The sequence below is a fragment of the Haliotis rufescens genome, unplaced genomic scaffold, assembly GCF_023055435.1.
Source record: "Haliotis rufescens isolate VD_foot unplaced genomic scaffold, xgHalRufe1.0.p SCAF_28, whole genome shotgun sequence".
Classification (NCBI taxonomy): domain Eukaryota; kingdom Metazoa; phylum Mollusca; class Gastropoda; order Lepetellida; family Haliotidae; genus Haliotis; species Haliotis rufescens.
This window is the reverse complement of record NW_025963979.1, coordinates 3,693,738-3,720,386: the sequence shown is the minus strand read 5'-3', so window position 1 is coordinate 3,720,386 and position 26,649 is coordinate 3,693,738. Positions and strand designations below refer to the sequence as shown.

The 26,649-nt window shown below is 39.7% G+C and overlaps 2 protein-coding genes across 9 annotated transcripts in view; one reads left to right on the top strand and one right to left on the bottom strand.

The window, feature by feature from the left end:
- Positions 1 to 13,934: 13,934 nt before the first annotated feature.
- Positions 13,935 to 26,649, bottom strand: part of LOC124139927 (solute carrier family 22 member 4-like) — a 103,520-nt gene continuing 90,805 nt past the window's right edge. For 6 of the 8 annotated variants that reach the window (XR_007222964.1, XR_007222965.1, XR_007222966.1 and 3 more), the window contains 5 exons: positions 26,402 to 26,605; positions 16,457 to 16,529; positions 16,112 to 16,132; positions 14,812 to 15,086; positions 13,935 to 14,124 (listed from right to left, as the gene is read on the bottom strand). Coding sequence is in view for 1 of the 8 variants with exons in the window: in XM_048402670.1 (XP_048258627.1) it covers positions 14,904 to 15,086; positions 16,112 to 16,132; positions 16,457 to 16,529; positions 26,402 to 26,605 (481 nt within the window). In the remaining 7 variants the exon portion in view is untranslated. Of the gene's footprint in view, positions 15,087 to 16,111; positions 16,133 to 16,456; positions 16,530 to 26,401; positions 26,606 to 26,649 lie in introns of all 8 variants that reach the window. The other 2 variants (XR_007222969.1, XM_048402670.1) reach the window with 2 other exon arrangements.
- Positions 20,122 to 24,366, top strand: LOC125384165. Its single transcript, XM_048402671.1, has 2 exons — positions 20,122 to 20,189; positions 22,015 to 24,366. Exon 2 carries the CDS (start codon positions 22,065 to 22,067, stop codon positions 23,085 to 23,087), a length of 1,023 nt encoding a protein of 340 aa, XP_048258628.1. The 5' UTR covers positions 20,122 to 20,189; positions 22,015 to 22,064; the 3' UTR covers positions 23,088 to 24,366.

Here is a 26,649-nt window from a genome sequence, read left to right as displayed (position 1 = left end):
TGACAGAAAATGGAAAAATTCGGCAAATGAATTGTCTCTATTGTTTTAACATGAACAGTTTCCACTAATGTGCTGTAAGGATTTAGCTCCACACTTAGTTAATAAACATGGCAAATGTAGCCTGCCCGTTTCACCATTTGTGACCATTGTTGGACGCCTGTAGCCAACTTAAATTAGATGTCTTCTGTATAGGCATGTAACCTGCACCTAATAAGTATACCACATGGCGTGCTACTCAATGTATAACTCTGTGATATCATATGCAGAATTGAATAAAAAATATTTTTAAAAACACACAAAAACTCCAGCTTTTGAATCAGCTGATATCAGTACCTAACTAGCAAGTGAATCAGCTAATATCAGCACCACATTAGCAAGTTAATCAGCTAATATCAGCACCACACGAGCATTGTTATTAGCTAATGTCAGCACCACACTAGTAAATGAATCAGCTAATGTCAGTACCTTACCAGCAAGTAACTCAGGAAGTATCACTACCACTCCAGCTAGTGAATCAATTAATATCAGTGCCACACCAGCAAATCAATCAGCCAATATTAGCACCACGCCAGCTAGTGAATCAGGCTTAACGTAGATCACCTGGTGCTCATAGTCTATGGTTCAAGCGTGTGTAATCAAGTCTCAATGGATATTCGAGTCATTGTTATTCGTCGATATATGCATGTTGCCTCTGGAATATGCATGTCGCACACAAGGTTTATTTTCAGTTCCATCCACTCAAAGTGAAATACGAGACTAGGAGCAGTGATAGGAACATGGATTGCGTGATGATGAAAGGCATGTAGTGTATGTTTTATCACTGATGCAGAGGTGAAACAACAAGGGAAATCAGGCACTCATAAAACATGAATAGGAATCCCCAAATACATCCCCGGGGAAATAACCTGCGAGACAAGAAACAGTGCACACATGCGGCATTGTAAAGGCAGTGCTTGCTGTTGTGTATAGTGGTTGTACACATGCAGCATTGTATAGGCAGTGTTTGCTGTTGTGTATAGTGGTTGTACACATGCAGCATTGTAAAGGCAGTGTTTGCTGTTGTGTATAGTGGTTGTACACATGCAGCATTGTATAGGCAGTGTTTGCTGTTGTGTATAGTGGTTGCACACATGCAGCATTGTATAGGCAGTGTTTGCTGTTGTGTATAGTGGTTGCACACATGCAGCATTGTATAGGCAGTGTTTGCTGTTGTGTATAGTGGTTGTACACATGCAGCATTGTATAGGCAGTGTTTGCTGTTGTGTATAGTGGTTGTACACATGCAGCATTGTATAGGCAGTGTTTGCTGTTGTGTATAGTGGTTGTACACATGCAGCATTGTATAGGCAGTGTTTGCTGTTGTGTATAGTGGTTGTACACATGCGGCATTGTATAGGCAGTGTTTGCTGTTGTGTATAGTGGTTGTACACATGCGGCATTGTATAGGCAGTGTTTGCTGTTGTGTATAGTGGTTGCACACATGCAGCATTGTATAGGCAATGTTTACTGTTGTGTATAGTGGATGTACACATGCGGTATTGTATAGGCAATGAAGTTGTGTACAGTAGGTGTACACATGCAGCAGTGAGTAGGTTATGATGTAATTTGTATAGTTGGTGTATACACATGCAGCATTGTTTAGGTAATGTATAACATGTGTATAGTGGGTGTATGTAACAGTGCATAGGTAATGTTGTAGTTGTGTATAGTAGGTGTACACATATACCATAGTATAGGTAATGTAGTTGTGTATAGTGGATGTATACACATGAAGCAGTGTGTACGTAATGTTGTAGTTGTGTATAGTGGGTGTATATAAATGCAGCAGTGTGTAGTTAATGTTGTAGTTGTGCATAGTGGGTGTATATACATGCAGCAGTGTGTAGTTAATGTTGTAGTTGTGTATAGTGGATTTATACACATGAAGCAGTGTGTACGTAATGTTGTAGTTGTGTATAGTAGGTGTCCACATACAGCATTGTATAGGTAATGTTGTAGTTGTGTATAGTAGGTGTCCACATACAGCATTGTATAGGTAATGTTGTAGTTGTGTATAGTAGGTGTCCACATACAGCATTGTATAGGTAATGTTGTAGTTGTGTATAGTAGGTGTCCACATACAGCATTGTATAGGTAATGTTGTAGTTGTGTATAGTAGGTGTCCACATACAGCATTGTATAGGTAATGTTGTAGTTGTGTATAGTAGGTGTCCACATACAGCATTGTATAGGTAATGTTGTAGTTGTGTATAGTAGGTGTCCACATACAGCATTGTATAGGTAATGTTGTAGTTGTGTATAGTAGGTGTCCCGCACAGCATTGTATAGGTATTGTTGTAGTTGTGCATAGTGGGTGTATACACATGCAGCACTGTGTAGGTAATGTGTTAGATGTGTATGGTGGGTGTATATACATGTAGCAGTGTGTAGGTAATGTGTGAGATGTGTAAAGTGGGTGTATATACATGTAGCAGTGTGTACGTAATGTGTTAGATGTGTATGGTGGGTGTATATACATGTAGCAGTGTGTACGTAATGTGTTAGATGTGTATGGTGGGTGTATACACATGCAGCAGTGTGTACCTAATTTGTGATATGTATATAGTAGGTGTACACATACAGAACTGTATAGGTAATGTTGTAGTTGTGTATAGTTGGTGTATATACATGCAGCAGTGTGTAGTTAATGTTGTAGTTGTGCATAGTGGGTGTATATACATGCAGCACTGTGTAGGTAATGCTCTAATTGTGTAAGGTGGGTGTATATACATGTAGCAGTGTGTAGGTAATGCTGTAGTTGTGCATAGTGGGTGTATATACATGCAGCAGTGTGTAGTTAATGTTGTAGTTGTGCATAGTGGGTGTATATACATGCAGCACTGTGTAGGTAATGCTCTAATTGTGTAAGGTGGGTGTATATACATGCAGCAGTGTGTAGTTAATGTTGTAGTTGTGCATAGTGGGTGTATATACATACAGAACTGTATAGGTAATGCTGTAGTTGTGTAAGGTGGGTGTATATACATGCAGCAGTGTGTAGTTAATGTTGTAGTTGTGCATAGTGGGTGTATATACATACAGAACTGTATAGTTAATGCTGTAGTTGTGTACGGTGGGTGTATATACATGCAGCAGTGTGTAGTTAATGTTGTAGTTGTGCATAGTGGGTGTATATACATGCAGCAGTATATAGTTAATGTTGTAGTTGTGCATAGTGGGTGTATATACATGCAGCAGTGTGTTGGCAATGTTGTAGTTGTGCATAGTGGGTGTATATACATGCAGCAGTGTGTAGTTAATGTTGTAGTTGTGCATAGTGGGTGTATATACATGCAGCAGTATATAGTTAATGTTGTAGTTGTGCATAGTGGGTGTATGTACATGCAGCAGTGTGTAGTTAATGTTGTAGTTGTGCATAGTGGGTGTATATACATGCTGCAGTGTGTAGGCAATGTTGTAGTTGTGCATAGTGGATGTATATACATGCAGCAGTGTGTAGGTAATGTTGTAGTTGTGCATAGTGGGTGAATATACATGCAGCAGTGTGTAGGCAATGTTGTAGTTGTGCATTGTGGGTGTATGTATATACATGCAGCAGTTTGTAGGTAATGTTGTAGTTATGCATGGTGGGTGTATATACATGCAGCAGTATATAGTTAATGTTGTAGTTGTGCATATTGGGTGTATATACATGCAGCAGTGTGTAGGCAATGTTGTAGTTGTGCATAGTGGGTGTATATACATGCAGCAGTTTGTAGGCAATGTTGTAGTTGTGCATAGTGGGTGTATATACATACAGAACTGTATAGTTAATGCTGTAGTTGTGTACGGTGGGTGTATATACATGCAGCAGTGTGTAGTTAATGTTGTAGTTATGCATGGTGGGTGTATATACATGCAGCAGTATATAGTTAATGTTGTAGTTGTGCATAGTGGGTGTATATACATGCAGCAATGTGTAGTAATGTTGTAGTTGTGCATAGTGGGTGTATATACATGCAGCAATGTGTAGTAATGTTTTAGTTGTGCATAGTGGGTGTATATACATGCAGCAGTGTGTAGGTAATGTTGTAGTTGTGCATAGTGGGTGTATATACATGCAGCAGTGTGTAGGCAATGTTGTAGTTGTGCATAGTGGATGTATATACATGCAGCAGTGTGTAGGCAATGTTGTAGTTGTGCATAGTGGATGTATATACATGCAGCAGTGTGTAGGTAATGTTGTAGTTGTGCATAGTGGGTGAATATACATGCAGCAGTGTGTAGGCAATGTGTTAGTTGTGTATAGTGGTTGTAATATACAGCAGTGTGTAGGCAATCTGTTAAGGGTATAGTGGCTGTAATATGCAGCAGTGTGTAGGCAATGTGTTAAGTGTATAGTGGCTGTAATATGCAGCAGTGTGTAGGCAATGTGTTAAGTGTATAGTGGCTGTAATATGCAGCAGTGTGTAGGCAATGTGTTAGTTGTGTATAGTGGTTGTAATATACAGCAGTGTGTAGGCAATGTGTTAAGTGTATAGTGGCTGTAATATGCAGCAGTGTGTAGGCAATGTGTTAGTTGTGTATAGTGGCTGTAATATGCAGCAGTGTGTAGGCAATGTGTTAGTTGTGTATAGTGGTTGTAATATACAGCAGTGTGTAGGCAATGTGTTAAGTGTATAGTGGCTGTAATATGCAGCAGTGTGTAATCAGTGTGTGTCAGTGTATAATACGTATACGCTTGCATCTGGGCCGTTTTTGTTTTTAACGTACATGTACATCGGTGGTTTGGCTCTACAACACAACTTTGTCTCTCCACAAATGAATCCGTCTCATACCGGATAATCTACCTATACACGTAGGTAACGCAACTTAGAGACATTATGAAACCAGTTTTAAGATTCCATTACAGAGCAAGCGGCATGCGTTACGTTCTTGTTTGGGAATTTAAAATGCTTCTACCTGGCATAGTCTAACTGTGTACCAACTTAACTGTGAAGTTACAGCATGACATTGAATGAGGTTACTGTGAATATTAAGGTTTCTAGTGGCTTATATCTATCAAAACTGATCATAAAGGGTAATCTATTTCATTTGTTTTGTTTTATCATGATTTGTGGTTGAATGTTTGACTTTTCTCTTTGGACGTTTTCAATGATCTGACAGGTCCACTGTTACGGTAGGGAACTAATAGGGGTTAGCGTCACGCATTCCTTCCTCAACATCCAACTGGTCCACTGTTACGGTAGGGAACTAGTAGGGCTTAGCGTCACGCATTCCTTCCTCAACATCCAACTGGTCCACTGTTACGGTAGGGAACTAGTAGGGCTTAGCGTCACGCATTCCTTCCTCAACATCCAACTGGTCCACTGTTACGGTAGGGAACTAGTAGGGCTTAGCTTCACGCATTCCTTCCTCAACATCCAACAGGTCCACTGTTACGGTAGGGAACTAGTAGGGCTTAGCGTCACGCATTCCTTCCTCAACATCCAACTGGTCCACTGTTACGGTAGGGAACTAGTAGGGGTTAGCGTCACGCATTCCTTCCTCAACATCCAACTGGTCCACTGTTACGGTAGGGAACTAGCAGGGCTTAGCTTCACGCATACCTCCCTCAACATCCAAGTACTGGACTGGCTGAATGACCTTGTGTTGATTTCGCTGTATATGAATATAACACATACTTTCATTCGTCAGAGGTGTAAACTGTACTGAACCGCAAAAGAACGTCAAAAGTAACATGGCATGAAAAGTTGACATTTAAATAGCTGGGTATTTAACATTACCTTGTCCGGAAAAATGAAATTTGACAAAAATCAAAGAAAAATCAAAGCAGATGACAATAAAACCGATCGCCCAAACGCATCACGGCAATGGCCATGGTAACCGGATGTACGTGAGTCCCATGCAAATTGAAATGCACATGCGTTCCCCCATGTCTTGCCCGATAAATATCCACCCAGATCGGATTAAATTCATTCGTTATTGAATTGCTACCACATGCCAAGATTGACAAGAAATCAGCGTCACCAAGCCTTCGGACGATTGCAAGCTTGACAAACATCCCGGCAAAGCCACCATGGGGACACACCAGCGACACCGTGCGGACACCGTGCGTCGACGATTGACGAGCAGACAGCTTCACTGTCACAGGCCACACCGAGGACCCATTCTGACACCACGTCATCGCCGGGACCGTCTTCAGTGGGCAACACAGCACCAGCATTGGCGCCACCAGCAGTGGAGAAGAGTCCTCTTCTCAGACAAGAGCCGTTACTGTAGCTCAACAGTAGATGGCAGTGAGAGAGTCTGGCGACGCCGTGGGGAACGTTATTCGGATGTTTGTGTTTTAGGAGAGACTCTTGGAGTGGTCCGAGTATCATGGTGTGGGGTGGAATTCCACAGAGGGTCGGCCCTGTGGTCTTCCAGAACATCGGTTTAGAGCGAGGCAATGGTTTCACAGCGGCTCGGTACATTGATCAAGTCTTGAGACCACACGCCATACCTCATTTGGCACGTCGCCGCAACCACGAGTTTCAGCATAATAACGCCCGTGCCCACACTGCGAGAGCAACAAGAGACTTCCTCCAGCAGAATGGCATCAGAACCATGCAGTGGCCTGCCCTCAGTCCCGATTTAAATCCCATTGAGCACATGTGGAGCACATTTCCTCAGAGACTAGTGTTGTGTTTCACTTTAAGAACATTTGACACTTTAATTTCAACCTTGATGATCAGTTTTGCAAAGTTTCATCTTTGTAATATGTCTTAAAGTATGTTTACAGTGTTTGGACAAATAAGGTTTCTCATATATCTATCCATGGTGAAGTTTCTCTTGCGGTCAGTATGTTTGTAGTATAGCACAAGGATATATGTGGTAATATAATGGACCAACGTTTAAAATCAGTAACGAAACGTTTGAAGTTTGACTGTATTTTTCGCTTAATATGATGCTTGCTTGTTACACACACATAATGGTGCCATATATATCACTAACCATATCACTCTTCTACGACATGTGTGTAAGCTGTTGCGTGAGAACAAAGTAAAACAATGCAAAACTCCAAATGATATCATGGATTAGAACTGTGTATTAGGCCTAAACAATCTGATCGTTATTACATGTATGTATCTCACATAACTTCATGTCTTCTCAGCCAGTGTTTGTGCCTGGTCCGTTAAAACTCTACGACTGATTAATCTCTCTCTACGGTGCATTAATGTTAATTATAGCTTCAGAAGTTACTCGTAAAGCAAACATTGCATTTCGGATGCATACAAAATCCCCTTTTTGGGACAGAACAAAATACATAATCCCCTTTTTGGGACAGAACAAAATACATAAAAGTTGATGGATAATAAACCCAATTCTAAACACAGTTTGACCTGTGTCTAATCTCAGTTGAAAGTCGAAAATATCAGTCAAACATGACACAACATATGTTATTCTGTTGTAGTTGTCAGTTACCTTATAGGACAGGTGATGTTAAGCTGTTATAGTTGTCAGTTACCTTGGAGTACAGGTGTCATGTGCACCTCTTATAGCTGTCAGTAACCTTGGAGACAGGTGACGTTCAGCTGTAATAGTTACCTTGGAGGACATGGGATGTTAATATGTTATAGTTGTCCTTTTCCTTGGAGAACAGGGGATGTTAAGCTGTTATAGTTGTCAGTCGCCTTGGAGAACAGATTAAGTTAATAAGTTGAAGTTGTCAGTTACCTTGGAGGACAGGTGTGATGTGCAGCTGTTATAGTTGTCGGTTACCTTGGAGGACAGGTGTGATGTGCAGCTGTTATAGTTGTCGGTTACCTTGGAGGACAGGCAATGTTAAACTGTTATAGATATCAACTGCATTGGAGGACAGGTGTAAAGTGAAGCTTTGGAGGACAAATGACGTTAAGCTGTTATAGCTGTCGGTTACCTTGGAGGACAGATGTGAAGTAAGCTGTTACAGTTGTCAGTTACCTTGGAGGCAACACTACGTTAAGCTGTTATAGCTGTCAGTTACCTAGGAGGACAGGTGTGAAGTAAGCTGTTATAGTTGTCAGTTACCTTGGAGGCCACACGACGTTAAGCTGTTATAGCTGTCAGTTACCTAGGAGGACAGGTGTGAAGTAAGCTGTTATAGTTGTCAGTTACCTTGGAGGCCACACGACGTTAAGCTGTTATAGCTGTCAGTTACCTAGGAGGACAGGTGTGAAGTAAACTGTTACAGTTGTCAGTTACCGTGGAGACAGGTGATGTTAAGCTGTTATAGCTATCATTTGCTTTTGAGGGCAGGTGTAAAGTGAAGATGTTACAGTTGTCAGTTACCGTGGAGACAGGTAATGTTAAGCTGTTATCCAGTTGCCTTGGAGGACAGGTGTGAAGTGAAGCTGTTACAGTTGTGAGCTACCTTGAAGACAAGTGATATAAACCTGATATAGCTGTCAGTTACCTTGGAGACAGGTGATATAAACCTCATATAGTTGTCAGTTACTTTGGAGGACAAATGACGTCAAGCTGTTATAGCTGTCGGTTACCTTGGGGGACAGGTGTGAAGTAAGCTGTTACAGTTGTCAGTTACCTTGGAGGCAACACGACGTTAAGCTGTTATAGCTGTCAGTTACCTAGGAGGACAGGTGTGAAGTAAGCTGTTATAGTTGTCAGTTACCGTGGAGGCCACACGACGTTAAGCTGTTATAGCTGTCAGTTACCTAGGAGGACAGGTGTGAAGTAAGCTGTTATAGTTGTCAGTTACCGTGGAGGCCACACGACGTTAAGCTGTTATAGCTGTCGGTTACCTAGGAGGACAGGTGTGAAGTAAGCTGTTATAGTTGTCAGTTACCGTGGAGGCCACACGACGTTAAGCTGTTATAGCTGTCAGTTACCTAGGAGGACAGGTGTGAAGCAAACTGTTACAGTTGTCAGTTACCTTGGAGACAGGTGATAGTAAGCTGTTATAGTTGTCAGTTGCCTTGGAGGACAGATGACGTTCAGCTGCTATAGTTGTCAGTTACCTTGGAGACAGGTGATATAAACCTGATATAGTTGTAAGTTACCTTGGAGGATAGATGACGTTAAGCTGTAATAGTTGCCAGTAACCTTGGAGGACAGATGACGTTAAAGCCCCACCCTGACTATAAATAGCCCGCAAGGTGGCGGTGTTTCAATTTCGAACAGTGACTGACAATGTAAACAAAACCGAGTGTCGGGAGAAGCTTTTTGAAAACCGTACGCAAAAAAGATCACCATTGTCCGTCAAACTTCATATGAACTTGAATGACAAATCTTGGATACCACAAATGGCTGCATATCTAGATATAAGTCAATATATTTCTGTAGTTTCATCATAATAAATCGAATCGATCGTGTTTGGCGTCTGCATCAATCACAGTGGGCGGAATTTATTTTGGGTTGCGCTATAAATAGCAAAGCACATGGTCAGTTGTACATGTGGCACATTCGATGCATTTGTGTTCATAGTGTAATGTGGTGTCAATATTTGCGGCAGAACAGCAGCAGAACATCAGTTTCGGTTGATGGAACAGTAACGATGTATAAATACGAAATTGACGTCAGTTACATAAGTATTAGCGACAAGATTCTTTCAGTTCAATCCGAAAATTACAGATATTTCTTTAGTTTTGGTCATTTGCATTCAACAGTTACATGTAGATGTATGCCTTAAATTATTACACAGTTTTCATATAGTGTTTACGAAGAGGCCTAATTTGAAGGACCAGAAGTTGCCCCAATATGTCTTAGCTTGACTACAAAATATGAATATGTCACATGTATCAACATAACAATTCACATAAGCAGCTGATAAATAAGTAACGAAATAAACTAGATGTTTGACCTACATTAGGCCTATCTAGATAATATTGTACTTACGATAAACTCCAACATAGATATTCCAAGAAAACCCTATTTTTTTATTTCCTTTTCTTTCACAGAATATTCACACACAAAACTGAGTTTGATCATTAGATCCACACTTGTCCCATGTATTTTAAGTTCGGTGGATTTGAATAAACTTTGCGCGCACTTTTTAAAATACAATCTGGGATCCCTTTCCCGTTTTGTCCACACCAAGTCTTCATCTGCTGCAACGTTGAATATCCGTTTCTTCAAGTCCGAGTATCTAAGATCTCTCCAAACACTTCGTTTATTTAGCTCAGTCCAGAAGTATTGATAGCACTGTTTTCGAATCGACGAATTTCTGCAACATGATGGCCGCACCATTCCCTAACATCGATTGCCTGTGTTGTGTCACGCATGTTTGACAAAAGAAGTTTGGACAGACATATTCGGCTTCATCTGATTCCACAATGAAAAATGTCATAAAAGTCACCAATGTCATAATCGAAATAACCAAAGGCTCCCTGATCATCTCGGACAACTATCCGTCAAATTAAGCGTCACAAGTAAATGGTTTTTTGCTCATATTGCCGACAAGCGAACTTGCGAAGTTCTTGACAGTTGTAAGCAGCAATCAAAATAGTAAAAGAAATCCTCAGTGCAATCAAAAAGGATCACGTAGATGATGTCTTTTAATAATAGTATTCACGAAATATTTCTGAAAATGCAAATTAATTTATTATTTCATCCCAAGGTCGTAACCCTGATCACATTAGTGGGTATTTGGAAGGAATCTTGTGATGACGCCGTGAATGAGGCTGTGTGTATTACATTGTTGAAATCAACTGACCAGTATGATTGTCGAGGCATTGACATTAACAGGTGCTCGTCATATAAGGAGGAAAAATGCATCTGAGAGAAACATTGTTGCTTTGTGCTTCGAGACCAAACATGTGTTCATGCCGAAGTAGTTTACAAGAGAGAATGATCTGTGTAGCCTGCAACCTGGATACGCTTGATGAAAATAATGTTGAAATCCATGTTTACGCACAAGACAGAATTAATGTTAACAAATATTTATCTGAACATTGTTTCGAAGTTTGTGAGGCTGTCCGTGTATTATCTCCATTCCGACATGAAATACTACAACGTTTTCGTGTCTCAATTTATCCTGCCGCTGTGGAAAGTCGTGCACCGATCTCACAAAAGAAATACTACTAGATCTACCATTGCACCGTCATAAAAGAACCAGGTCAACTTGATCTTTCTTCAGTTGTTTATTAGAAATTCGTTTCCGAAGCGAAGCGACTCGATCTAAAACATACATTAATTCATAGACTAGATTCTAGTACCAAGTGTTTATTTTTTTTAAAATTGTCATAAAATAACTTACACAATTGTTGAAAGACAGTTTTTTTTTATAAGTAATATATCTTATTTCGTCCACCCGCTCAAGTTGAGGCTTGAGGGGAGAAACACATACAAAAAATATGGATGGCCTTATGCAAATGACACTTGGCATGCCAATCAACAGGGAATCTGGGTCACTGCATGGGACCCGCCAAGTTTCACAGATCGAGTGTCTTCGGTATGAGGAGCTTTCGGACAAGTGTGACTTTGCCAAAACACAATGCTACTAGGCAATGAAAACATGTGACGGAAACGACAAAAAACTGCTTTCATCACTTCAATAGTTTTGACCATTACCAGGGTTTTTTACACGATCGTTGTCATCCAGATTTCAGATGAAGGCAAGACGAACACAACGGAAAACAAACTGTTGAAATCACCGATTGTCGTATATATTGCGAGAAATGCTGTTCATAAACTGAAGATATACCGTACATCACAGGATTACGATTTGTGCCGTGATAAATATTAGGATGTTTTGTTCAATTGCACTGCTCTTATTCATCACGACAAACGTATTTCGTTCTCGTCCAGAGAATAGCGCAGAACTATACTTTTTGTGTTGGACTGTGTTGGATAAATTAAGCTGCTATATCTGTCAGTTACCTTGGAGGACAGGTGTGATGAGCAGCTGTTACAGTTGTCAGTTACCTTAGAGATTATATAAACCTGATATAGTGGCCAGTTACTTTGTACGACAGATGACGTTAAGCTGTTATAGTTGACGTTGTCAGTTACCATGGAGGATATATCTTTAGTCTCCAGTTACCTTAGATGACAGGTTATGCTATTGGAGTTTGTGAGCGGAGGACATCTGCTGTATACAAATATAACATGCACCATATCATACACCTTTCTAACTAGCAGAAGACACTAAAATCTAGTGACGTGAACATGTGCACAAGAACTGTCAAGCCTGCACATATGTGTTGTCTGTACTCAGTCAGTATTTTGTCTTTTAGTTATTGCTGCAACGACAAAAAAATACGTTGCCAATGCGCCTAAACAAACACAAGTAAGGCCAGTATCTTCTGGAATGATAACATGATAATTGATATATTCCATAAGGACACTCATGACATTTAAATGTACTACAAGAAGAGTCAGGCTGAAGATGAGCAATTGATATAGTCAACACCTTATTAAAACAAACGGTGTAAAACACCGGCGACTTTAACAACGAGACACGTTTACATCATGCGAAGTCGCCGGTGCGACCTTTATATCATAGAAGATCAATTTGTTACACATTGTACAATTACACAAGGGGGAATTCTGTGACGTTAGGAACTTCCATTCTTGCGACGAAGTTTTTTTTCTTTTAAGTATTAATTGCAACAGTTTCCATAAGAACATATTTGAATAAAGTACATAAAGTCTTATCGCAGCATTGCAGAAGACAACTGGTTCTGTTCGTGAATCATATTACTCCGACACATTATTGATTCTGATCAACATAGCATTATGATGCTCAAGTCTTTTTCTATCTGGTAAAAGGTATAACAGATCACTGCTTCGCTTATTGAATAGTGGTAATGCATCCCTGACTGACAGTCCTACACTGTGGGGGAAATCCGTTTATTCATTTAACCTGTACAACATTCATCTTACTGTCAAGTACAATGTAACTACAAACAACAGGACGAATTCCAGCTTTAACCTTACCGCATACTGAAATAGTCCATATGGCATTGTCTAACTAATGTAACCACGCAATAATGCTTACAATATCAGACTATCGTTATATCACTGAATTACATGTTTACCAAATACGACAAAAAACATCTCGAAATGTCGGTGAGCCCTTGAGCCATTTGCTCCTGGCCAAACCAATGCTACTATTCCCTTGTCAATGTCTAGGTATTGAGTATATGTCATGTACATGACGGATCAGCTGATATCCATTAAGGGATGCCCATTACTCGACGTTCCGTTGAATTGTGGTCGTAATTGAATTTCGACATCCTTCACAGAGGGATAAACATTTCAAAGGGTTTTCAGAACCCCCATATTCCATAGAAGCTTCCTTTCAAAGTTATTATGATCAAAAGACAAACAACATTATTTCAGAAATGGATTAGCATAGAAAATGGAATTGATGTTCCCGATTATAACCTATCAATCATGAATGTAACTTCAGCTGAGGGGATAAGTCATGGAATTTGGACAACTCGATGAAATTTCATTGATTAAAGTATTTTTAAGAAAGCTAAAACATCATAGACATAAGGGGTACAGGCGAAATATATCACATACGTATATGGGCCAGGGCATTCCTCTCCGACTGAATGCTAAGTATCACTCGTGCCAGAATCGACAAGATGCACTTTATACTCCAGGTGTGGATGTGTTCTTATAACACGTTTTCCACTTGTAATTCGTAATACTGCTTCGTCTACTGAAACATTTATCAGTGTTAACATGCTTTTAAGGGCGTGTAAGTGTATTTGTATAGTGGATGTCAGTACCTCAGATGATCGCTTCATTATACATCTATGTTACTCGGTGCATGTTGGAAACCAAATTGTGAACGTATAAGAATTGAAGAACGAATGTTACCAAACTACTAAATATGGAAGCTCAAACACCGACAAGACTGTAATTCACGCTTCATATACACATACCTATACCTTGTAATCATATTCAGAACCAATGTCATGAACACATAGACGTATATCCATTATGAAAGGAATCAAGATATGTTTTAGAAAGAAATATAACTGTTTATTCGTCCATAGCAATAGTGTAACCAAATACCCAGTTGGTAGTTTATCTAGTGTTTCCTGACATTGTTGACAGTAATGCCTACATGTGAAGTGTACAACCGTCGTTGTACGGAGCTTAGGTGATAACGTGGCAGCTTGGATCAACTTGGCTTATTCCGCCCCAGACCTGAAGACAAGATAGCGATATCATGTTAACATAAACTGAGATATGCTACTTACGTATTTGTCGGTTAACTGGTATGTCGGTGATGTATATACGTATAGATATGTCTACAGCTGTATTAGAATCGTATTTCTGAAATGTATCGATATCATTTGAAGCTGTTTTACCGTGATGTCCCCCGGGGATGGTAGAATCAGTTCTGGGCATTGGCAGTGGAAGTATTACAGACGGTATTGCCATTAGTCCTGTTTCTTACTTGCCACCCAATTTGTAATACTCAATTGCCAGCCGACTTGTAATAACTTTACTCCCTCTGGTCATCGTACTGGACAAAGCCTACTCTTTTGTGTTCTTTTTCATGCGTACACTAATCGTACCTTTCCACATCTTTACAAACATTACATGATCTATATTTTCTCACATCCCCAATCAGTAGTTTATTTAGTCTTCAAGTTTCATATTCATAACCCTTCAAAAACAGTCGGAACAGCCAAACTATGTGTTGAATACGTACTTATCTGTTCATGTTATCCCTCAAGACTTCATCCAACATCATCGAATACAAGATAGGTTTGTTTTAGTGGTTGTTGTTGACATCAATCTCATCAACAGTTAAGAATACTAATATGCTAATTTCGATGCAATATCATTGAAAGAAATGTTTCATTATCGCCATACTGACACACTCACCGCAATGTAATGTAATCCAACATGACATCAACATTTAAAAATAGTAATCCTTTACTCGTCAGTTTCCCACAAATGTCTCCCATTGCAAATAGCTACAAGTTATCCCACGTATTCACAAGCCTTGTTCCTTCTTGTAATGGAATCTTTCGATGACGACAGGGCAGGATATTTGGAAGTGGACGCCCTAGTGTCTCTGGCAGGAAGAGGGCAGCGAAGCCGACTGTGACCATCATACCGCCATACACCAGGAAAGGCACTGTGTAGTGGTTTTCATCCTAAAGCATAAAGCGTACAAAGAATAATTGAATAATCATGATAATCAGGTCATGAATGACATTTAGAAGTGATACGCATGAGAGAGACAATTTATGGTAGTTAACTTCACAATCTTTATTATGAGGAACACAAAGTTTCGGAGTATAATATGCGTCATGATTCATATGAATTCACCTGACTAAGGAGTAGGCATATACCCCGAAACGTCGTGCTCCTCATCATCATCCACATATTCTCTCAATCGCTCAATCTTGATGTCATTCCTCTTTGACGTGTTTGTCAAATATCAGAAATACTGACAATGCTTGATAAAATGTATGTTTTTGGAGAGCATACTGAGTTTAACGGTACATAATGTATAAGATGTATTTATATAGTCCGCAGAGGCAGATAAGGACCAATAATGTGATAGGCTGCACAGATAAGTCACTCCATACACAAGTACAAGGTGATTGTTTGAACAAGACTATTTGACAGTAAAACTTGTACGAGAGATGCCAGCGTTAAGAAACACTGACACATATATACTACAGTGTATGTGATCAGGAGAACACTGCAAAACTGCGGGTTACTTACTAATCATAAATCCAGTGTTTGATTTAAGCGTGCACAAAGTGCAAATTATCACAGGTGCATAAGAGTAACCTTTGGAGACTACACATATTTCCTACGTTTTCATGAAAATGTATATCGTGTTTTAATGACTACTATGATGGAGATTTCTTCATAGAATACATAGACTAGCATGACATTGTCTGAGTCTACTTTCAATGCTCACAAAAAGGAATTATTACTTTATATCACATGTACAGCTATTATTAGAGAGCTATTCATCTGAACACCGAAACGACAAAGGTCGTGGCAAGCACACTACGCATGTGTAAAGCTATAGCTACATCTAAGACAGAAACAAAAGAGACCTTAATATGGAGGGAAACTCTACTAAACAGTGAGTGCGGTGAGTGTTCACTGTTCACAATGATATATGAACACTGCTGTGGATGGCAACAAAGCTACGGCTTACCTGCACCTCCTGGAAAACCCGCTAATGAAATAAAGACATATTACTTCATCTTCATGACATATTTCGTATTTTCAATTGAGCAGAAAGATGTTTCAGACCCAGGTTAATTTACATGTTCGGTTGCAAAGGGACAACTGTTTTCTAACTCTACATTCACTACAGGGAAGCAATGCAAGTTTGTATGCTACATAGTGTCACTAAAGTCTAATATTCTTTGTTGTTGAAAGAAAAATTGACATTCGGGTCAAAGAATATATTATAAACTATTCTACAACAATGGAAGCCCTTAACAGTGATATCTTTAGATATATGTACGTATTGCTGCTTGAAAGTAAAGAAACTCACCAAAAACTTGAATTGTTTCGACATAATTGCACCGGCCGCTGCAGATAGCAAAGCAGTCGCTGTGCCCATACATCTGTAATGTATATATGGCAACACAATGCATCGATCGTAAATAAAATCATATATAGTGCCTCAAAACATAGCATTCTTTAATCTGTAAACATGACTATACATTCATCTATTTGATATTTATTAGTTTGGGGAGTACAACCTGAGAACATTTTTTTTCGAACCTTGTCGGAAAATTATTGATTTATGAAAACAAACAACAACAAAAATCGACCTTTTTGTGTGAGAAAATACAATTAAATACAGTATGATCCTTTTGTCATAGTATATCATAACAATATGCTGATAATTCCAACCACGAGTAATTCTAAACATGTAAGCATGGAACCAGAAGTTGGTCGACAATAAGAGCGGTTTCACAACCCACCGCAGCATAATGGACAGAGGGGCTGTATTCCATCTACTGGAATTTTAATCAGCGTTAACAGGGCTGTCACCACCAGGTTGATAGTGAAACTATCTGAGGGGTCAAGCGTAAACAAAACGCTTTCAGACCCTTCTTGAAAATCGATTTATATTTTTTTCCAGATTGACATTTGAAAATTGTTCCTTTTCTTATGTTATTACTCTCCATTTCAGAAAAGTGGTATTGATTTCTCCCATGAAAGCCTTACAGGCTCGGAGTTTCATTCTTCTTGGTTTCCACAGCGCAAAAAAAATATTTGGTGTGGCGGGTCCGCTGAAACCAGAGCGTTAATTCATAACTTATTCTAACACATGAACATACCTAGACAAATGTTTGATTACGTTTAGTTGCTTGTCTAATGTAACATGTTTACAAAATGTCAAAAGTATCTAATTTAAATTTAAATATTCCTGTAATATCGTCGTATGAACATAACTCAAGGAATATCACGTATTCCATCTGCTAATGACGGTGGTTTGAATCTGTTTTAAAAAAAGCACGAAACTTGTTCATTGAGAACTGAATAATATCTCTATTCACATTGATACTTCAATCAAAACTATAATCATCTAATGATTTTTACTCTTCAAACGGGGGCGGTCGGGTAGCCCTGTGGTTAAAGCATTCGCTCGTCACGCCGAAGACCCGGGTTCGATTCCCGACATGGGTACAATGTGTGAAGCCCATTTCTGGTGTCCCCAGCCGTGATATTGCCGGAATATTGCTAAAAGCGGCGTACAACCATACTCACTCACCACTCTTCAAACGAAAGGGCGGGGTAATTGGGTTTATAAGTGAGAGTGGAATATGGTACACATGATACATCCACGAGTGGAATACTAGTGTAACACACATGTTATAGCCATGAATGAAATAAAACACACATGGTATATCAATGAGTCGAATATATCAAACATGATATATCAATGAGTGGAATATAGAACAAATGATATCTCCATGAGTGGATTGTAACACATGAAATATCCATCAGTGGAATATAACACACATGATATATCCATAAGTGGAATATATAACCCACATGACATTTCCATGAGTGGACAGTAGCACACATGATAAGTGGAAGGCAACACGCATGAAATATCCACGAGTGGAATATACCAAACGTGACTATAAATCAGTGGAATATAACACAAATATATATCCATGAGTCGCTTGTAACACACATGCTATATCCATAAGTTGAATGTTACACACATGCTATATTCATGAGTGGAATGTCACACACATAAAATGTCCAAGAGTGGAATATAGCGCACATGAAATGTCCATGAGTGGAAAATACTGCACATGAAATATCCATGAGTGGAATATAACACAAATGATATATCCATTAGTGGATTATATAACACACATGAAATGTCTATGAGTGGTATATAACACAAATGATATATCCATGAATGGAATGTAACACACATGAAATGTCCATGAGTGGAATATAACGCACATGAAATATCCATGAGTGGAATATAACACACATGCTATATCCATGAGTGGATTATATAACACACGATATTTACATGAGTGGAATATAACACACATGCTATAACCATGAGTGGAATATAACACACATACAATGTCCATGAGTTGAATATAATGCACATGAAATATCCATGAGTGGAAGTTAACACACATGAAATGTCATTAGTGGATTATATAACACACATGATATTTCCACGAGTGGAATATAACACAAATGAAAATTCCATAAGAGGATAATAATACAGATGTCACAACAATGAATGGAATATAACGCACATGGCACATCCATGGGTTATGACGGACAGGATTTACCCATGAGTGGAATATATCACAGATGCTTTAGACATAAATGTATTACAGAAAACAGGATTAACCCGTGAGTGCAATATAACACACGTGAATAAGAATGAGCGGAATATAACACATATGATATATCAATGAGTAGAACGTAACACACATGATATATCCACGAGTGGAATATAACACACGTGACTATAAATGAGTGGAATATAACACAAATGATACATCCATGAGTGGATTGTAACACGCATACTTTGGTGCTCAACGTATATTGAGTGAGTTTATAATGACAACTTAAAACTGCTATGTCGTTATTTTCTCATATTTTCCAAGTTTAATGTAACATACAATAAATTGTTACGTATTAATTCCATCAGCTTTTGGCATTGGCACGTCATTAATTATATTCTATGGTTTCATTATCAGGTAACATAAGACAACATTAAAAGCCAGAAGACATCTTCTGCAGTTTATTTCCAGATAAGTGTAACACTAACAACCCGGTTATGTATTAATATTATTATAAGAATCTACATTAAACAAACGTCCGTAATACATACATGTCTCATGCGTGATGCTATTTATAATAACAGGATACGGCAATTTCCCAGCATGCCAAGTACGAGCATGCGCAATTACGACTCAGGTCAGCCATCTTGTGCAGGTGTCATAACAATGACAAGCAATTTTTGATTCCGTACGTACGAGCGAATAGTTAAAATCAAGTGTGCCGGTTCTCTCAGGCGTCCAGCAGTATGGCTCCTAAAACTCGCAAGAAGCGAACGTCAAGCAGGATATCCAGGCAGGATATCCAGGCAGGATACCGTGCGCAGTGAAGCAGCAAGTATTGGCGATGTTCCAGACGGTTCGCTTTCAACAAACATGGCCGCGCCCGATGTCGGGGTCCCTCGGCGACGATATAGTACAACGATCCCTCTCAGTGCAGTAGACAGTCGCCCGTATGAGATGTTTCCACGGAATTGGACTACGGGACGTATCTGTGCATACATCGAGGAAATATTGGATATTAAGCCTCCCGGGGGGTTGACACGTGCTCAATACCAAACCTTTTACACAGAAAACCTCCCAGACCGTAACAAAAGGATGGACAGACAAAGGTCAGCATCGTCGGACGGGTCGTCAGCCAGAGCCAGCACAGCGGCAGTTCATGAGGATTCGGTGCCCCCTCATTCGATTGTTAACGAGGCACACACTGACACAACAATCGCCCAGCTTGTGGACACCGTGAACAAGTTACAGCGGACTGTGGCCACGCTGAGCACTCAAATGGATGCCAGGAATCAGCCTGCTACGGTGCCACACACTTCACATTTGCAGACCACTTTTGCTGGACCGGGTCAACCACATGACAATCCGGCCCCGCCAGTGAGCCTCAAGCTCAGCACTTACCAGACGTAGCTCTTGTTTCTCCCTCTCTCCGGAAGAGCATTCAGGAAGGTAAGGATGTGAACCTTGCTTTACTACTCATTCCTGATGAAATAACGTCCAATGCTAGAACCATTCAGGTAGATAATGTGAATATGCAACTCAAAAGTCCTCCTGACTCCAGATTGCAGTTGCCCTTGACATTTGACATGTTCATCACAGCCTTTGGAAAGTATAAAGCCATCATGTGTTTACGCTGGCCACAGAGACGAGCCGAACTTGACGAGTATCAGCGCCTTATAGTTGATATGCACAACCAATATCAGAATCAACTCTTTTATCAATATCACAAACGTTTCTCGGCTAAAGCGGCAGCTTATCTTGAGCAACATAACTGTAAATTACCATGGGGAGAGATTGATGATGCCATCTATAGAGCAGTGTTTACAGGACGCAGAATCACTGCTTGCCAGTTGTGTGATGACATTGGTCATTCGACGCAGTTCTGTTCTATGGTTGATGCCAAGTCCATACATCACCAACCAGGAGAGACTTTTAACCATACTCCCCCAACTTGGGACAGAGAACTCAACACAGAACGCAGAGGCATGGATCGCCGGGGAAGGGAAGTGCTCATACACAAAGGTATCCCATTGTGCAACAACTTTAATGCTGAGAAATGTGTTCACGGGAATTGTAGATTTAGACATTTGTGTTCTCTATGTCGAAAGCCACACCCTGCTTTCGAATGTTGGCATAACACAGGAGAGACTCAATTTCCAGCAGGCAAGTCGACACCTGTCCAGAATTCTTCCTCGGCCAAAAAGCACCGACAGTGACTACAGGCAACCCCATCTCCTGTTGACGTGGATGAACTGTCTCAACGGCTGTCTGATCACCCAGACCGTGCCTTCGTTCAGTCGTTGCTGCATGATTTTAAATTTGGTTTTGACACGGGCATTACATGTCCACCTACTCACACTACTGTCTGCAAGAATCTGTTATCAGCTCGAAACAATCCTGAAGCAGTAGCCACCATTATTCAAGTGGCTATTTTTTGACTGTGGATAAGGATTTAGTACAAGGCATCAGCACCATGAACAAACTAGAATGCCTATTCTCGGAACTGAATATCCCCCTGTCCCCCCATAAAACGGTCGGACCGGTCACATGTTTGGAATATTTGGGGATTATTTTGGACACTGATAGAATGGAAGCGCGTCTACCTACTGAGAAAGTTGCAAGAATCGTATCCATCATGGCAACTATTCAAGGTGCCAAGAAAGTCACAAAGCAGCTACTGCTCAGCATTATTGGCCATCTAAATTTTGCTATGCGGATCATTCCAGCGGGTAGGGCATTCATCAGTTACCTCCTACAACTGGCCCTCTATGTGAAACACCTACGACATCGGGTCACTTTGAACAAACAATGTCGTCTAGATTTTGATATGTGGAGAACATTCTTACGCGATTGGAATTGCCGGTCGTTTTTCTTGGAAGACCTAATCGCAGCCCCCCAATTTGACCTGTACACAGATGCTGCTGCATCAGTTGGTTTTGGAGCTTACTTCCAGGGTAAATGGTTTGCTGCTCCATGGCCGGTTGACTTACTGCAAGCTACCACAGAGGACATGTCCATTGCCTTACTCGAACTTTACCCTATCGTTATGGCGGCTGCAATCTGGGGGAAGCTATGGACTAACAAGAGTATCAGATTTCATTGTGACAATATGGCTACTGTTGACATACTTTGCAAATGTCGTTCTAAATCTCCATTCATCATGTGTCTGATAAGCAAATTCGTATTGACAGCTGCCAAATATAATTTTGTATTCAGTGCCCGACATATACCTGGAAGAGTTAACCATATTGGTGATGCATTATCTCGCTTCCAGATGACCAAGTTCCGTCAACTAGCTCCCACTGCCGAACCTGCACCAGAAACATGTCTACATCTGTGTCAGCTCACCTTACCGCCAGTCCAGACTTAGATGATTTGTGGTCGCAAGCTGTGTCAAAAGCCACGAGGGCGGTATACAGAGCAGGGGTTCAAGCCTTTTTAACCTTCATGGCTATGTGCGGGTTTGTGTGGCAGCCCCGTGTGTTACCTCCATTGTCGGAAGATTCATTGTTATTGTTTGTAGCCCACTGCCATCATCGACTACATTTACGTTATACGACCATCAAGAGTTATCTGTGTGGAGTGAGATTCACTTATCTGAGGCATAATGTGCCGAATCCATGGTGTTCTAGGAATCTGCTACGAGTAGAAACAATCATGAAAGCTATTAAGAAAGAACAAGGTGTTAACCCAAGTGTGCGACTACCAATTACTGTTGACATTTTACAGAAGATTTGGATCACCCTAGAGAAAGGACTATTTTCACCGTTCACAGACTTATTGATTAAGACTGTGTGTTCAGTCGCCTTTTTTGGCTTTCTACGTTGTGGAGAATTTACATGTGACCATTTTGATGCAAAATTTCATTTGTCTCTCAGCTCTGTCGTGTTTAGACCAGATTGTACATCGTTTGATTTGACACTTAAATCGTCTAAGACAGATCCTTTTCGCAGGGGTATAACATTGTCCATCCATGCAGTTCCAACATCTTATTGTCCGGTACGTTGTCTACAGGAATTTATTCATCATAGGAGGGCCATGGGAGCTGCTCAGCATGATCCTTTATTTGTTAATGAGCAGAATATACCCCTTACCAGGTCTTTCTTTATTCAAAAATTAAAACACACATTGTCTAGGACAGGATATGACCAAGAGAAATACAACGGTCACTCATTTCGTACTGGTGCGGCTACCTCAGCTTCCACGGCTAATATTCCAGACCACCTGATCAAGACTCTAGGCCGGTGGTCATCAGACTGTTATGTTCGATATATTGGGGTGCCCAAATCATCCATAGCACAGGCTCAACGTGCGATGGCACAACATAGGGGTAACTGCTTGTCCTAGATGTATATGTAATGCCTTTGGGGATTCTCAGTCAATTCTTTACTTTTTTGGGGGGGTATATTTACCCCTGCAGTCATTAGGATGGGATGCATTGGATGCATGTTGTCAAAACACAGGTCAGGCTTGACCTCCATCATGTCCATGGTATTTAGCATCTAATGCGTTTCTATCTGTAGTGTAGAATGATAGATGTGTTGTTAATTGTCGAAACCTTAGTATTCTTTGTATCACTCTCGACAATTGATCCCAACAGATTGGGCCTGACCGATGCTCAGTCAGGTACACATAAGTCAGGTACATGTAGTCGATTCTCCTGTGTTTATACCCAATGCTTGGGAAGGTTGTCAGTTGTGAAAGGCGAATCGATCCCTAGCTGGGCATGAATGATGCTCAGTCATGTACATGTACCAATAGCTTTCTAGTCACATGTTTACAGTGAGAATACCCTTACGCCAAACTTGTTAGATATGTGTTATATTGAACCTGGTTCAGTCATTAAATCATTGTTGCAACTTTCGTGTTGAATTGTCATTATAAATTGGTGCTCAATGTATATTGAGTGAGTTTATAATGACAACTTAAAACTGCTATGTCGTTATTTTCTCATATTTTCCAAGTTTAATGTAACATACAATAAATTGTTATGTATTAATTCCATCAGCTTTTGGCATTGGCACGTCATTAATTATTTTCTATGGTTTCATTATTAGGTAACATAAGACAACATTAAAAGCCAGGAGACATCTTCTGCAGTTTATTACCAGATAAGTGTAACACTAACCACCCGGTTATGTATTAATATTATTATAAGAATCTACAATAAACAAACGTCCGTAATACATACATGTCTCATGCATGATGCTATTTATAGTAACAGGATACGGATGGGATGCATTGGATGCATGTTGTCAAAACACAGGTCAGGCTTGACCTCCATCATTTCCATGGTATTTAGCATCTAATGCGTTTCTATCTGTAGTGTAGAATGATAGATGTGTAGTTAATTGTCGAAACCTTAGTATTCTATGTATCACTCTCGACAATTGATCCCAACAGCTTGGGCCTGACCGATGCTCAGTCAGGTACACATAAAGTCAGGTACATGTAGTCGATTCTCCTGTGTTTATACCCAATGCTTGGGAAGGTTGTCAGTTGTGAAAGGCGAATCGATCCCTAGCTGGGCATGAATGATGCTCAGTCATGTACATGTACCAATAGCTTTCTAGTCACATGTTTACAGTGAGAATCCCCTTACGCCAAACTTGTTAGATATGTGTTATATTGAACGTGTTTCAGGTATTAAATCATTATTGCAACTTTCGTGTTGAATTGTCATTATAAAATGACCAAAAGTGGAATGAAACACACATGCTATATCCATGAGTGGAATGTAACAATCACGAACTATCCATCAGTGGAATATAACACACATGATATATCCATAAGTGGAATATGGCACACATGATAAGTGAAAGATAACACACATGGAATATCCACGAGTGGAATATACCACACGTGACTATAAATGAGTGGAATATTACACAAATGATTCATCAATGAGTGGAATGTAACACACGTACTTTATCCATAAATGGAATATAACACACATGCTATATCCATTAATGGAATATAGCACACATCAAACATAAATGAGTGGAATATAACACACATGATCTATCCATAAGTGGAATATATAACCCAAATGATATTTCCATGAGTGGACTATAGCACACATGATAAGTGAAAGATAACACACATGATATATCCACGAGTGGAATATACCAAACGTGACTATAAATAAGTGGAATATAAGACACATGATATATCCATGAGTCCATCGTAACACACATGCTATATCCTTGAGTGAAATGTAACACACATGATATAACCATGAGTGGAATGAAACACACATGAAATGTCCATGAGTGGAATATAACACACATGATATTACCATTAGTGGATTATATAACACACATGAAATGTCCATGAGTGGTATAAAACATAAATGAAATATCAATGAATGGAATGTAACACACATGAAATGCCCATGAGTGGTATATAACACACACGAAACTTCTATTAATGGAATGTAACACACATGCTATATCCATGAGTGGAATGTAACACACATGAAATGTCCATGAGTGGAATATAGCGCACATGAAATATCCATGAGTGGACTATAGCACACATGATAAGTGGAAGATAACACACATGATATATCTACGAGTGGAATATACCAAACGTGACTATCAATCAGTGGAGTATAACACAAATGAAATATCCATGAGTCGATTGTAACACAACAGCTATATCCACGAGTGGAATATACCACACGTGACTATAAATGAGTGGAATATAACATAGATGAAACATCCCTCAGTGGAATGCAACACACATACTGTATTAATGAGTGGAAGATAACAGACATGATGTTTCCATAAGTGGAATGTAACACACATGATATATTCATAAGTGGAATATAACACTCATGATATAACCATTAGGGGAAGATATAACACATAATATATCAACTTGTGGAATATACCACACGTGACTATAAATCAGTGGAAAAGAACACAAATGATATATCCATGAGTGAAAGGTAACACACATGATATATCCATAAGTGGAATATATCACCAGTGTATGAAAGGAATGTAACACACATGAAATGTCCATGAATGGAATATAAGACACATGAAATATCAGTGAGTGGTATATAACATACATGATATTTCTATGAGTGGAATATAACACAAATGAAATGTCCATGAGTGGATTATAGCACAAATGATATATCGTTGAGTGGAATGTAAGTCACCTGATATGTCCATGAGTGGAATATAACACACATGCTATATCTATGAGATGAATGTAGTCCACATATAGTCCACGTTATATATCCATGAGACGGATATGGTCCACATAAAATGTTCATGATACCGTTATTGTCTACATGACATCCATGAGACGAATGTAGTCTACATAACATATTCATGATACTATTATAGTCTACACGATACATCCATGAGACGAATATAGTCTACACATTATTCACAAGACTAATATAGCCAGAATTATATATCCAATGATATTATCATTACTGACATGATATACCAATGATATTGTTATAGACGAATATAATCCACATGACATAACCCCGTCATATCAAAGTCGTTTATATTTCTCCAAGTGACATAGTACAGTAGCCCAGTACAATAACCCAAATGATGTATACATGAGACTAACAGGATATATTTGGGTAACATTGTTCACATGATATATTTCAAAGCCACCTATAAGCGTCTTACCGTATAACAGTGGGAAACATCTCTACAGCTGAAATGGCGATGATGGAGAGAGTCGCGGTCACCCCGAGTTTGCCAAATATTGCCAACCCTTTCATCATATTTGGCATGGACTGCAGATTACCAGTCATGTCAAGGACGATGATGGATAGAGACGCGAATCCGGACGCCACAGCATATAAAAACAGACACCAGCGTCGCCCAAGGCTGAAACAGTAGTTAATGATTACTCAAACGCCTGTATTTGAGAT

Excerpts from the sequence above, each read along its gene's own strand:
- LOC125384165 (XM_048402671.1), top strand. The coding sequence starts at position 22,065 with ATGTCTACATCTGTGTCAGCTCACCTTACCGCCAGTCCAGACTTAGAT.